The sequence below is a fragment of the Macrosteles quadrilineatus genome, unplaced genomic scaffold (assembly GCF_028750875.1).
Source record: "Macrosteles quadrilineatus isolate MER2022 unplaced genomic scaffold, UCM_ALF_1.0 Scaffold_2__2_contigs__length_208266976, whole genome shotgun sequence".
Classification (NCBI taxonomy): Eukaryota; Metazoa; Arthropoda; class Insecta; order Hemiptera; family Cicadellidae; genus Macrosteles; species Macrosteles quadrilineatus.
The window spans coordinates 178019222-178033094 of NW_026542595.1; the positions used below are offsets into that span (position 1 = coordinate 178019222).

Below are 13873 nucleotides of genomic sequence, written 5' to 3' on the forward strand. Positions count from 1 at the left end.
TTCACTTTTACTATTTGAAATTATAAACATATTTTTAGTACTTCACAATCAATCACTTTTAAAAGATTAATATTAATTAAATTTCATGATAATAAATCGGAGAGCAAAGTCGCAACGCGACAGCTCTGAGCCAAGTCTGGGAAGAAAGGAGACCGATCGAGGCGTCCCCTCTCATGATTTCACGTAATGGACATCTCCGTCCCTTCCAAAACTCAGAATTTTGGTTTCATTTAATTTTCTATTTTGCTATTGGCTGAGAGCTAACCACGTGACATGGAAAAATCGTCATAGAGGTCAAAATTCATCTTTGCACCTAATCAAAACTCTATGTTTTACATATTTTTCGTCTTCCCTGTACTTTTTTTTTTACTGAAAGATAGCCCCAGATACCTCAGTCATCTTGTATCTAGATATTGATTTTGTTTTGACATTTCAGGTTATGTTTATTACAATTATTATTATTATTGATTTTGATGTTAAAAACTGTTTATTATTTATTAAAAAGTGATTCTAAAACCTTTTTATTCTTGAGAAATTTCGATTTTATTGGTTATTTATTGAGTTATGACGTATTTCATGATCGGTTATTGTCCATTGTGCAATGGTGACTTATTATTAATTTTGAAGTTATTACCGGCGTTTAAGTGAGTTGATTTATCGTTTAATTAAATATATATTTGTATTTACCCCTATTTTCCTTTAGATTTATTGTTTTTATGAGAATCTCAGATCATAATATGCCATCGTACTAGGCTTAGGCCAAGACTGTCTAGGCTAGTTACTTAAAATTAGTAGGCCTATAGCCTAACTAATTCTTTTCCTTTTTCAATTACATAGCCTAAACAAATCCTTTGTAACTCTGGGTGTTATCATCATAAGACCCGTTACAGATACCCCCCTAATTTTAAACAAATTTGAAAAAATTGTTTACATTCTTTTTTTTTTTTTAAATTTTTTTATAAATTACCAATACTGTCAGAGGATTTGTTTGTTTCCTCATCTTAAAACCACCTACCTAACGCTAAACCCTTTTACAAAATTATAAAACATCTTAAAGCTAACATATGATAAGACAATTTGAATGACACAACTTTTGATTATACACACCTTAAATCTACAAAGCACACAATATTCCTTAAAATCTAACAAAATAATCTCTTAACATTAGAGTCCACATGTCCATTTTCGGGTATTAAAATTGCAAATTGATTAAGTGTCCGAGCTTCACTGTGCATTTTTCTTTTTCTGAGTGAAAGTGACTTTCATTGTTTTGCAGACTGCATTATTATAAAACTATTCATGGTAAAATGCTTCAATTATAGTGACTATTTGGGGAATCTTCTTGGTGATGTAAATTCTAAATTTTAATAAAAAGTCCGGATCAATTTCTTCTTTATGTATAAATATACGTAACCAACAACTCATTACTGTTCATTATTATTGACAATTTTTTATTCTTCTTCCTTCTTCTTTATCAGAGCTCATAATATTAAATTTAAACAATGGAGGCCAGATGATTTCAAGACTTTATTTATATTTGAGTAAATATATAAAACATACCTTTCATGATGGTTGTTCCTTACTCTACATTGATGTCCATTCATCTGGTGTCCTTCAGCTCTTTTTCTTCTCCTTCTCAACATTATTTGTCAATATATATATTTATATATTCTTCAATGAGTTATCCTGTTGGTTATTATTTCCACATTGATCCTTTGACGCACTTTTACACCACTTTTGTATTCCTGGGTCACTATTCACTTTCTATTTTGCATTTACTATAAATTCACTGTTTATTACTTTTTCACTACTTTCTCACTTTCACTCTGCATGTTTTATGCACAGACTTTTTTCTTCTTTCATTCGCACTTTTAATACTTTTTCACTCCCTAATTTACAATTCAAGACTTAAACCCTCTTAAAACTACCTTATACAATTCAAAAAATATTAATAGAACAAATAGAAAATGTTGATTTTCATTGTCATCGGTTTCTTTATTTAAAACCGACTACAATAACAAAACTTAGGTTGTCTCTTTTTTAAACGTTTTGCTACTCTAACTTGTTTATGCAATCAGACCTTTATTTATTTATTTATTTATTTTTTTATTTTTTTTTTTTTATATGACACAGAGTGGTAACACTATTTTGAGGAGTACCAATGAGTACCTGCTTCTTCGTTTTTTCTTTTTTCTAACCCTTTTTCAATTTACCCCTACTGTCTTGTTTTTGTATGTTTTTTGTATTATGTACCTACTTAACTAAAGTTTGTTTGTCATAAATTATGTTTTTCCAATATTGTTTTTCTTTTATTCAAATCATTTACTATCATTACTATTACAACAGAATAATATTATCAAACAAAATTTACTTTTACTTTGTGACTTTATAAATAATTATTTTATAGTTTCATTGGAATAACATGCTTTATAGGTGTATCTTTTCTTGTTTTTTTTTATTATAAGGGCCCAAGCTATTGTTGATCATTCATAGAACTTTTTCAGCTGTGTGACATTGTAAGTCCCTATTATTTTATCTGAATTTAACTCTTTCACTTTATAGGCATTTTCCATTTTGACTTCAACAATGACATATGGTCCAGTAAAAAGCAAGAAGAACTTCTTGATTTTCTTATCCAATTTATTTGACAAGTTATGAGTTTTCACTAATACTTTATCTCCTATATTGAATGTTACTGCTTTGATTTTCTTGTCAAACTTTGCCTTTCTCTTTTGAGCTTTATTCAACAATTTATCCCTTACTAATGTCACACACTGAACATGATCAAACTCTCTTTCAGTAGGAAACTTTATTACCTTTTCTAAAAAGTGAGCATTAACCTTGCCTAACATAACTTCTGCGGGTACATGTTCTGTAACCCCATGTACTGAGTGGTTCAAACAGTTTTCTATAAATTCTAGTACATTAGGCCAATTCGTATGTTTGTTATGACAGTGAATACGAATCATTTTGTTAATCTCCTTATTTATTCTTTCAGTTGGGTTCGACTGAGGATGATACACTGATGTATGTAACGGCTTTATGTCAGAATTTTGCAATGTTGTATACCATAGGTCACTAGTGAATTGACTACCATGATCACTTAAAATTGCTTCTATTTCACCTACTTCAGGGATGTACCTATTGAAAATTTTTGTCAATAAAGTCCTAGTATTAGCACGCTTTATGGGATACATCTTAACATATTTTGAAAATACATCTATTAAGACAAAAATGTATTTGACTCCACCCGGACCAGTGGGTAATTCTCCTATCAAATCTACTGCTATGAGCTGTTTTGGTCTTTCAGGGACAATTGGTCTTAAACTCCCTATCTGCTTAACATTAACATGTTTGGCTTTTTGGCATAGCAAGCATTTTCGTAACTGTTGTTTGATTACTCTTTCCATTGCTGGAAATACACAAAATTCCTTTAAACAGAGATAGATTTTCCCACCCCCCAGGTGTCCATATTTAAGATGTGCCAATTCTACTAGCTTTGACCTCAAACTTTCTGGCATACAAACCCTATACTGATCTTTACTTTTACTTTTTTGAAATAAAATATCATTATGAACTACAAAATTCTGCTTAATTTTTTCATCATCATCTGCATTTAATCTATCAATTACATTCAAGAGTTTTTCATCCAGTCTTTGTTCATCTGCAATATTTTTTAACAACTTGTTTATCTCTCTATTTTCTACCCCTAGCTTCAGATTTGTTTTGAACGCATGAATAGTATTTATGTCTGTTTTGCTAACGAATTCACCATCAGTAACTCTAGATAATACATCAGCTGGGACATTTTTCTTTCCACTTACATATTCAATTTCTAGGTTATATTCTTGAAGGACTAGGCTCCATCTTAATAGCCTACCATGAGTTAGTCTACAAGTTTTCAAAAAAGACAAACTTCTATGATCAGATCTTACTATAACTTTGAAATGTCCTATGATGTATGATCTAAACCTCTTACAGGCAAAGACTACGGCTAATAACTCTTTCTCAGTGGTGGTATAACCCTTTTCTGCATTTACTAAAGCTCTGCTCGCAAAACAAACTACCTGCTCTTCTCCTTTCTCATTGAATTGATACAAAATTGCAGCTACATTTATGTCTGATGCATCTGTGTTGATATAAAAAGGTTGATTCCAATTTGGATGTCGCAAAACTACTGATTCTACAAACTTATCTTTGATTTGTTGAAAAACACTTTTTTCCTTATCTCCCCAGACCCACTTACTTTTACTGCCTAGAATATGATTGAATTGAGCTGTCAAATATGAATAGTTATTTTGAAAAATCCTATAGTAGTTACATAGGCCTAAAAACCCTTGCAGTTTTTTCAAACAGTCTGGCTCTGGAAAATTCTGGATTTTACTGACTTTTTCAGGATCCATGCTTACCCCTTCTCTACTTAACACAAATCCCAAAAACTTTACTTCACCTTTAAGAAATTCAGTTTTCTTCAACTTGACAGTTGCGCCAAACCTTGCTAATCTACTTAGAACTTTGTCAATGTGTTCCAGATGTTCTTCAAAAGTTTCTGAGGTGATTAATATGTCATCTACATAGCAAGTCAAAAAATCAGAGAATTCAGATCCAAAAATACTATCCATTGCTTTGGTAAAAAGAGCTGTACTAACATTTAACCCAAAAGGTAACCTTTTATATTGATAGTTCTTACCCGCAAAAGTGAAAGCTACATATTTTCTGGATTCTTCATCAAGTAACACTTGATGAAAACCCATCGTCAAATCAAGAGCGGTAAAATACTTTACATTCATAAACTTCTGCAAAATTTCTTCTGTTGTTTCTGTGGATTGCCTATCAGGGGTAAGGAATGTATTCAGTTTTCTTGAATCGAGACAAGTTCGGATTGACAAGTCTTTTTTGACTACACATACTAATGGGTTTGAAAAACTACTGTCCGAAATTTCAATTATATCCATTTGCTTTAATTTATTTAATTCATCTTCAACGGCTTTTCTTTTATGATAAGGTACTGGGTACGATTTACCTATGAATGGAGTCTCAACTTTTAGATTCAACTTAGCTACATAACCTTTGATACAGCCGGGCCTATCTGAAAATACTTCCTTGTTCTTAATTAGTACTTCGCGCAGCCTATCTAAGTTCTCACATTGTTGACCTATTTCTTGAATTTTCTGATCTATTTTTTGTTCAATAGAAAAATCTACCTCGTCCCTATCTGTTACTTTTACTTCACTTTCATAAGAAATTAGTGACTTTACCTCATTAATTTGATTTTCATATTCATTTTCAGAATTATAGGCTAGTTGACTAAAAAAATTGACTCTAACAATATTTATGCTACCTATGTTCTGATTCTCATTTTGTTCTTTTAGACTGATTCTATGATACCTACTTTTATATACCATGTTTAGTGTTTTATTGTGGAAGTCAATCACAGCATTGTGTTTTGCCAAAAAATCACAACCTATCAGAAAATTTACTTGTACTCCTTTCACTACTAAGCAGTCTACTGGCAATACTAGATCTTTAAATTGTACGTCGATTTGTACTTGCTTTTCAACTTTCCTACTTCTAGCCCCAGTTATGCCTACTATCGACGTATTTGCTACTCGCAGTTCAGGTATTTCATAATCAACACTCTTTTTGACTTTTAAATAGAATTCTTCTGACAAGATAGTTGCCTGTGATCCAGTATCAACTATCCCGCCACTTGTCAATGATCCTATCTTAACTTCCACTTCCGGTAAAAACTGATTTGACTGTTCTCTAGGCCCTGCATTAAAATTACTTTCATTTAGCAACTCTTCACTTAAATCATCTTCACAAAATATATTGTCAGTTTGCTTATGGCCTATCATACTTCTGAGTTCATTAGTTTTACTGTTAATAAGTTTGTTAATTTCTCTTTCAATTATTTTGAAACCCTCTATGTTTAAATGAATAAGATCATCCCTTCTATTTCCCTTGATATAAATAGTCTTTTCATAGTAATTTATTTTACATCCAGTTCTATCACTCTTATCTATGAAACAGCCACTTACATCTAAAATCTTAACTTTTGCCCTTCGATTCATATTTTTTATAGAGTTATTCACTTCGTCTAGTTTCTTAAGATGGTCAGGATCGGTTAAGGCTAATTTAGGTATAGGTGGTAGAGTACAAACTATCATTTCCTCACTATTCTCCTCTAGTTCATCTACAAGCTCATTTAGGTCATTACTTATTTCTTCTACCCCCTTACCTCTTAAAAGATCATTGGTACCAATCATTATTATTACTTTCTTACCTAATGATTCTTTATTGTCTTGTACTAAGCCTTTCAAATCCGCTATAGTTTGCCCACCTACACATAGCCCTACACACCAGCGTCCACATACTGATTTAGCCTCTACCTTCAAAATTTGTTTATAAAATCGAACCATCTGGGAATCCCCCAGCAACTCATAACCCCCCAACTTTCTTAATACATTTATTTCTTCCCGGCTATTTTCAGCATGTGGAACTGATTGTCAATTTTGGTTACCCCGGTGGTAACGGTTGTTGTTACCCCGGTAGTAACCTCTTCCTCTATGACCCCCTCTTTGAAACTGGTTACCCCCCTGATTTTCTCTTTCCCTACTTTCTGGTTCCCTATCTCTCTGATTGTCACTTTGCTCACTCTGTTCTACTACTTCTGCGACTTGCGCTTTTACTTTTACTTCCCTATCATTATTCTGGTTTGACTTGAAATTTTCCCTCTTATATGGCTGATCATCATACTTCTGGTATTGCTCCCTATTTCCTTTATTATACAAACCCCTATTAGTGTTATTTGGTAAACTTTCCCTTTCCCTGACCAAACCTATATTCCTGCACATCGCTTCCATTTCTTGTTCATTTTTTATTTCTTTGACTGTCATTACACTTTGAATCGACGCGCCTAGGCTTTCGGGAACATGTTTACAAATGTAGTTTAGGAACATTTCGATCGTCATTGGTTTGTCTAACATTTTATTTATGTCATAATACTTGAGAACGTAGGTCGCAAAATCTAGCCTACTGTTGTTAAACTCACCTTGACCCATTAATTCGTGTTCGAATTGTCTTTGTCTAATCACCCCCCAATACTTTTTCTTAAATTCCCTCTTGAAATTTTCAAAAGTGTTTAGTTTGTCAAGATTTTGTCGCGCCCAGTTCTCTGGTTCTCCTCTGAGATACTTAATAATATTCAACAATTGGATTTCCCAATTGTCTCCTGACACTTCAACAAATTTATCAACATATTTCAAAAAAGTCATGGGATGAATCCCCGATTGTTCATTCTCAAATTTCACTAAAAACAATTCTGCGTTAGCACTGATGGTGCTCAAGGATTTTACTTCAAAATTACCTAGGCCTATGCTAGTGATTTTACTTTCTATCTTTTTACTTAGCTTCTTCATTTCCTCATCTATATTAGGCCTATCTTTTTCAAGTGATTCAATCCTATTGTTAACTATAATAGCCTCACTCTCATACCTATCCTCAAAATTCTGTTGTTTATTTATGCACCTATCAATCAGTCTCATATTCTTATCTACTCCTTCCCTACTTGTACTTGCTACTACTTTCAAATCACTTTCAACATTGTCTACTGCTACCTTCAACTCTGCTATGTTATCCCTATTCTTCTTACTTTCATTACTCACAACACTGCACTTATCATTAATCAACTTAACACACAAGTCATGTTTGGTTTGAACCTCTAATTCTAAGTGCTCAACTCTTTCACAAACTTCACTTAACTTAACTTCAACAATCTCAGTTCGCGATTTCATTTCTTCACTTACCTTGTCGAACTTGTTGCTTAAGTCATCGATTCTTTGTGTTTTTTGTGTCATTTGTGTCTTAATGTGATCATTACTCTGTGCTATCTGTGTCATTTGTGTCATCATGGTTTGCAACATTACCATGATGTTGGGGTCAGTGTCGTTTGTGTGTGATTGTAGTGATTGGTCTGTTGTTGGGGTCACAGGCCTGCTCGATTGATTTGGCCCTATTAAAGGGTCGGGTGTTGACTGATTTGCCAGAAGCAAAGAGTTGGGTACTGATCGATTCGGATCTAACAAATAGTTGGGTGTTTCTGGCCTACTAGCGTTAGTGTCAGTGTCGCTCTGTGCTGGTGATAATTGAAAACCTTTAAAATCCGACATATTGTCTAGACTATTCTCAGCGACACCTCCTCTTTCGTTCACCTCCTCTGTGTTCATTTTTGTTGATTGATTTAGCCCTAGGCCTATCTTACACAATTTTATTGATTATGCAGCCCCACGTTGCTGGTCGCCAATTGTAACGTTTTGTTTTATCTTACTTTATTTTACTTTAATTTGACTGACTCTACTTTACTTGCTTTGACTGTAAGGTCTATGCCTTTTAGTAAAAAATAAAAATAAAGTACTCTTATTAAATGATCACATGTAAGTTAGTTGGGCTTGGGCTCTTTAATATCTCAGGGTCGTTTTATGGGTGCGTGGTGGAGCTACATATCAATAAAAAGGCAAATTGATGTTAACATTGGTTTATTAAAAGTTACTTCATTTTACAAAAAAAAGTTTCGGACAAATTATGATCGAATTTATGATTAATAATCAAGCCTAACTTATATTATTTCAGGGATAGGAACAAAGAGGCTATCCTACACCTAACTTATATTACAGGGTAGGGTGACACAGAGGCTATTGAATTTATAGTTTCTTTTGTGTAATAAATGTTTTTAAGTCTCGTATTAAACTTCCTTGTTGTAGAAAAGCAGATTATTATTTCAAAGGGCGTAATTTAATCCCTACTCATTGACTTGCAGCATGTGGTGCAATTTCCTAGTGTACTTACAATTCTCTTATAATTCACTTATTTGATTGAAGTTTATTACTGTTTCACTTTTACTATTTGAAATTATAAACATATTTTTAGTACTTCACAATCAATCACTTTTAAAAGATTAATATTAATTAAATTTCATGATAATAAATCGGAGAGCAAAGTCGCAACGCGACAGCTCTGAGCCAAGTCTGGGAAGAAAGGAGACCGATCGAGGCGTCCCCTCTCATGATTTCACGTAATGGACATCTCCGTCCCTTCCAAAACTCAGAATTTTGGTTTCATTTAATTTTCTATTTTGCTATTGGCTGAGAGCTAACCACGTGACATGGAAAAATCGTCATAGAGGTCAAAATTCATCTTTGCACCTAATCAAAACTCTATGTTTTACATATTTTTCGTCTTCCCTGTACTTTTTTTTTTACTGAAAGATAGCCCCAGATACCTCAGTCATCTTGTATCTAGATATTGATTTTGTTTTGACATTTCAGGTTATGTTTATTACAATTATTATTATTATTGATTTTGATGTTAAAAACTGTTTATTATTTATTAAAAAGTGATTCTAAAACCTTTTTATTCTTGAGAAATTTCGATTTTATTGGTTATTTATTGAGTTATGACGTATTTCATGATCGGTTATTGTCCATTGTGCAATGGTGACTTATTATTAATTTTGAAGTTATTACCGGCGTTTAAGTGAGTTGATTTATCGTTTAATTAAATATATATTTGTATTTACCCCTATTTTCCTTTAGATTTATTGTTTTTATGAGAATCTCAGATCATAATATGCCATCGTACTAGGCTTAGGCCAAGACTGTCTAGGCTAGTTACTTAAAATTAGTAGGCCTATAGCCTAACTAATTCTTTTCCTTTTTCAATTACATAGCCTAAACAAATCCTTTGTAACTCTGGGTGTTATCATCATAAGACCCGTTACAGAGATAAGTCAGATAGACATTTTTATAACAGCTGTCCTGACCATGCTTTTCTGTTGCATGTATGAAAATAATAAATTAAGAAAATGTATTTTGAAGAGATGTGCTAAAAGGTTAAGGATGTCCCAATGGATACCGTACTAAAGTATGCAGGGAGCTGCTGCTCTGTCCACTAAGCTCTCAAACTGCGAGAGATTTATCATAGTATGTTGTGATTTATCTGCGTATAGATCTAGTTTTGACCATAGGCTTCATTTTCCTGAAGTGGTGTTTGATGTTTGAAGAACGTCTTTCTTGTCTGTAGTTGTACAATGATTCCTCAGGAGATTTTGACCTACAGAACTATTGATCTTTTATGGTCGCTTCAGTAAAGAAAATCAACATCCGTTTGTACATACATAATGTTGGAAAGATTAGCCTAGTTTAGTTTTGGCCTAAGTCAGTTGGTAAAACTTTGTAACGCCTTTGTACCTTACCTTAAAACTTAAGCAAACTGGTCTATGGTGCAACGTGGCATTTTGTTCTCGGGTTATAATCGTGTAAACCAATTTAGTTTTATGTAAGTAATAACCCTGCAACCCAATCATGCCATAGAAGAGTAAAAATGGTTCCGGGATAGAGCCTAGTAGAGATGTATCAAAGTTGGGCATAAAAAACATTGAAAATTGACTGTGAATACCTTATTTACTTATTTCTTATTAGTAGAACACAGTATTAACAGTATTTTCCTTTGATTACAGAGGTAACCTGAGACAGGCAGTAGAGCTGTTTAATAAAGCACTCCCACTGGCTAAGACAGAACAGGAACTTGCTCACATTTTCTCTCTCCGAGACTCAGCGGTCGCACAACTTGTGGTGGTGGATAGACTGGGCATGGCCGGCCTCATTGGCTTATAGACTGTTACTTGCCCTGGTGTTCCTAATGACTTTATCCTAACTTGTTTGTATGTTTAGGTAAAAAAAATCTGTTTTGACGTCGATAAAGTTTTGAACACATTTGGTTTACTTAACCTAAGAACACAGTCATGAGGATGAAGGGCCAAAACTGTTTTTGGTTTTCAGTAGAACCGATGTGAGGCAATGTGATCCTTTCTATGTTCATTAAGCCGTGTAATGTTGTTAATTAACAGTTGTATAGTCAAAACTATAGTTTGTTGCATAAAATAATTGTTATTGTTTTTACTGTTTGTTTTGTTTCATAGATTAGATTTCGTTTGAATCTAACTACATATTCCACATTTAATCGAAACTAATAATGAAAGTGAATCAAGAAAACTAATACAACAAATAGTATAATAGTCAGTGATGTAGAAGACAGTATTGTAGGAATATTTTGGGTTTCTCGCATGTCTATAGTACTTAATATACAACACAAAAGTGTGTGTTTGAATGCATATTTAATGCATTTTTATTTTTGACTATTATACTATTAAGTTTTGTAAATTAAGGTAAACACCTTTTTCATTTAAACGTCACTTATAGAGCTGTTCACTGTGTTGATGTATTTGTTCATATGTATATAGTTGGAGACAGTCTAATTACCCTACACTGTTTTTATTATTGAAATGTTATTCTTTGTTATGTAGTCAATGTTAGTTGATAGGTTATAGTTTAGCATAAGTCTGTTGTCTTGTCAATGAACTTATAAAACACTCAGGTACTATATGAAATCAATCGTATGGTTACTACAAACTGGATAAAAAATTTAATTTTAGGATTTTAGGTGGGACTTGTTAATTTTTTTGCTTAGTGGGTAATTAAAATACCGAACCGAATAATATGAGATTACATACAACGTATTCGGAAATTTTTCACCTATAACTTTTTTATCTTGTTATTTTCTCAATTACTTTGTTTTCAAGAATAATCGAAGTAGCCGTTTTAAAATTTGCCTGAGAGCTCGGTATAGAGAGTTTGTGCAAATATGTATGCTCATACTTAAGCAACTGTTTGTTTTCCAAATGTCAAATACTACCATGTATTATGTCTTAGATGTGTTTTCTCTTATATATATAAATAAAGTGCTATATAATCCTACTAGCCGAAAAGGTTGTTGGTTTGTTATAAAAAACAAACTAAACTTGTTGCATTTTCTAGTTTATATGTTTGGTTACACAGAGCTTGTTTTGTTAACTTGTGTTTCATCACTGTACAACAATTCCCAACATAAGCTAATAAATTGCTTTTAATGTGTCAATTGAAGTGCTCCTTTACAAAATGTTCAAGCTGGTCATTGATTGTTTGTCAACCTGTTTTAAACAGAACCTTTTGGTTACTGAAGAAGACCTATCATCAGTCTGTTTTTTAATGCTTTTGGTCCATAATCAACTTGTTATTTTCCATTAGTTACTTTATCAACTACCCTACCTACTGTAATATAGTTGTTTTTTGTAACATTTCACTCATTAAACTATTTTGCATATTAGCTATGCATATCTCACTAGGCTATAGTTTTTCATTAGATTTTTATCAGTTTAAAGCTGGTAACATGTTTAGTCATAAGTGTATGCAGTATGGCATGTAATTCAAACCTGTAGTTTCAATCCCAATAGTTTATCGACTATCGAGTATCTAAACCCTGGACCATTTTCAGTTAATTAGCATCATAGGTTGGGAGTTCTTGTCCTGTTACAAAAATTAAAATTTTAGTCAAACATTTTAAGGGAGCTGATGTTTATGGTACCTATTGTAATTTTCCATCATAGTGCTTACTGCTTATAGAATACTTTTAGGCTGTATAAATTTTTGTTGGTTGTTAATAAAGTAATGCATCATTGTATAATGTTTTTTTTTTTTTACATTTCATTTTACTATATCAATTATTTAAGATGGGGACGCCACTATATGTGCGTATTTTAACCCAAATATGAGTGAAGAATATGCTGTAGGATGAGTGGCTCGATCTTGTAGTCTTGTTACTGTAAGTGACTAATGCTGACATGTTCCTTGGACACAGCTGTTAATTAACAGCCTATCCACTGGTATCTACAGTTTATATTGGAATCAGAACCACATTTGTTCCTTGTAATTATTAACAAATTTGTCTAATTATCAGGATAGCACTGCGGATAGTCGTAGTCACTACTCACTAGGGTACTCACTAGTTAATCCACACTAGGGACCACCGCATCCACAGTGCTTGTCAATAAACATCCACAATTTGTGACCTAGTAGCTGGATTACAGGATGACGCCACTGTCCCAGTCTCTTTGAGCAAGGGGCACTGATGAATCAGTAGCAGCACTATAACGATCCTCCCTCCCTCTGGGAAAACCTTTAGGGGCCCATTTTCGGTGATGTTGTATTAAATGGAAATAGATCTTAGAACTTAATCATAAATTTTATGATCACAACAGTATAGTTTACAAAGTGATATAAGTTGGTACCCCAGCATAAACAAAATAACTGAATATGGGGTGACAATTTTTATTTAACCACCTAATAATTATGAACAATATGCACTACTTATTTTAAGTTGAGCAATAATAACAATTTATTACAAGTAAAATCTGAAATGTGTACAAATTCTTTTTCCGATTGATTCAGTTATCAATTATTGAAACTAAGTGCTATTTTCCAAAATATGAGTGTAGAGTGGCATGAGATGATCTGTGTAGCGTTGCTACTTCCTGAGATTAGCTTTTTCCATTGACCAAATGATCAGGAACAGCTGGATTGGATGCTGGATCCAGTTTCTTACCGTCATAACAGTACTTCTAGAGTGCACTCAGATCACGATTTAGATTTTTTGCGATTGTCCAATAAATTAATTGCAAGATAATTTGAATGATTTTCCAATTTGATCATGTATTTTCACTAGATTTTGTAATTTCTGTGACTGTTCGAATTTTAAGATCATTGTGAAGTGCTAACCTAACAATCAAAGAGTCGCCGACTCGCCGGTTCGATTCCGAATTCTGAGAAAAACAGTATATTTCTTATGGTTCAAAACCAGCTGTTCCAAGCGAATAACTATGATCCTGTCTGATGAAACAGCTGATCTTAGGCAGTAACAAAGCTACACAAATCATCTTGCACCAATAATCTACACTAATCCTTCACTCATATCTGGGTTAAAATACGCACCTAGGTGGTGT

General features: G+C 33.0%; 1 protein-coding gene across 1 annotated transcript in view; it reads left to right on the top strand.

Annotated features, from left to right (window-relative positions):
• The window catches only part of LOC128986034 (mitochondrial import receptor subunit TOM70-like), a 35284-nt gene extending 22726 nt beyond the window's left edge, over window positions 1-12558 (top strand). Inside the window, exon 10 of the mRNA XM_054406119.1 lies at window positions 10517-12558. Within this exon, the coding sequence (XP_054262094.1) occupies window positions 10517-10673 (157 nt within the window). The 3' untranslated portion in view covers window positions 10674-12558. The remainder of the gene's footprint in view (window positions 1-10516) is intronic.
• The last annotated feature ends 1315 nt before the right edge of the window (window positions 12559-13873 follow it).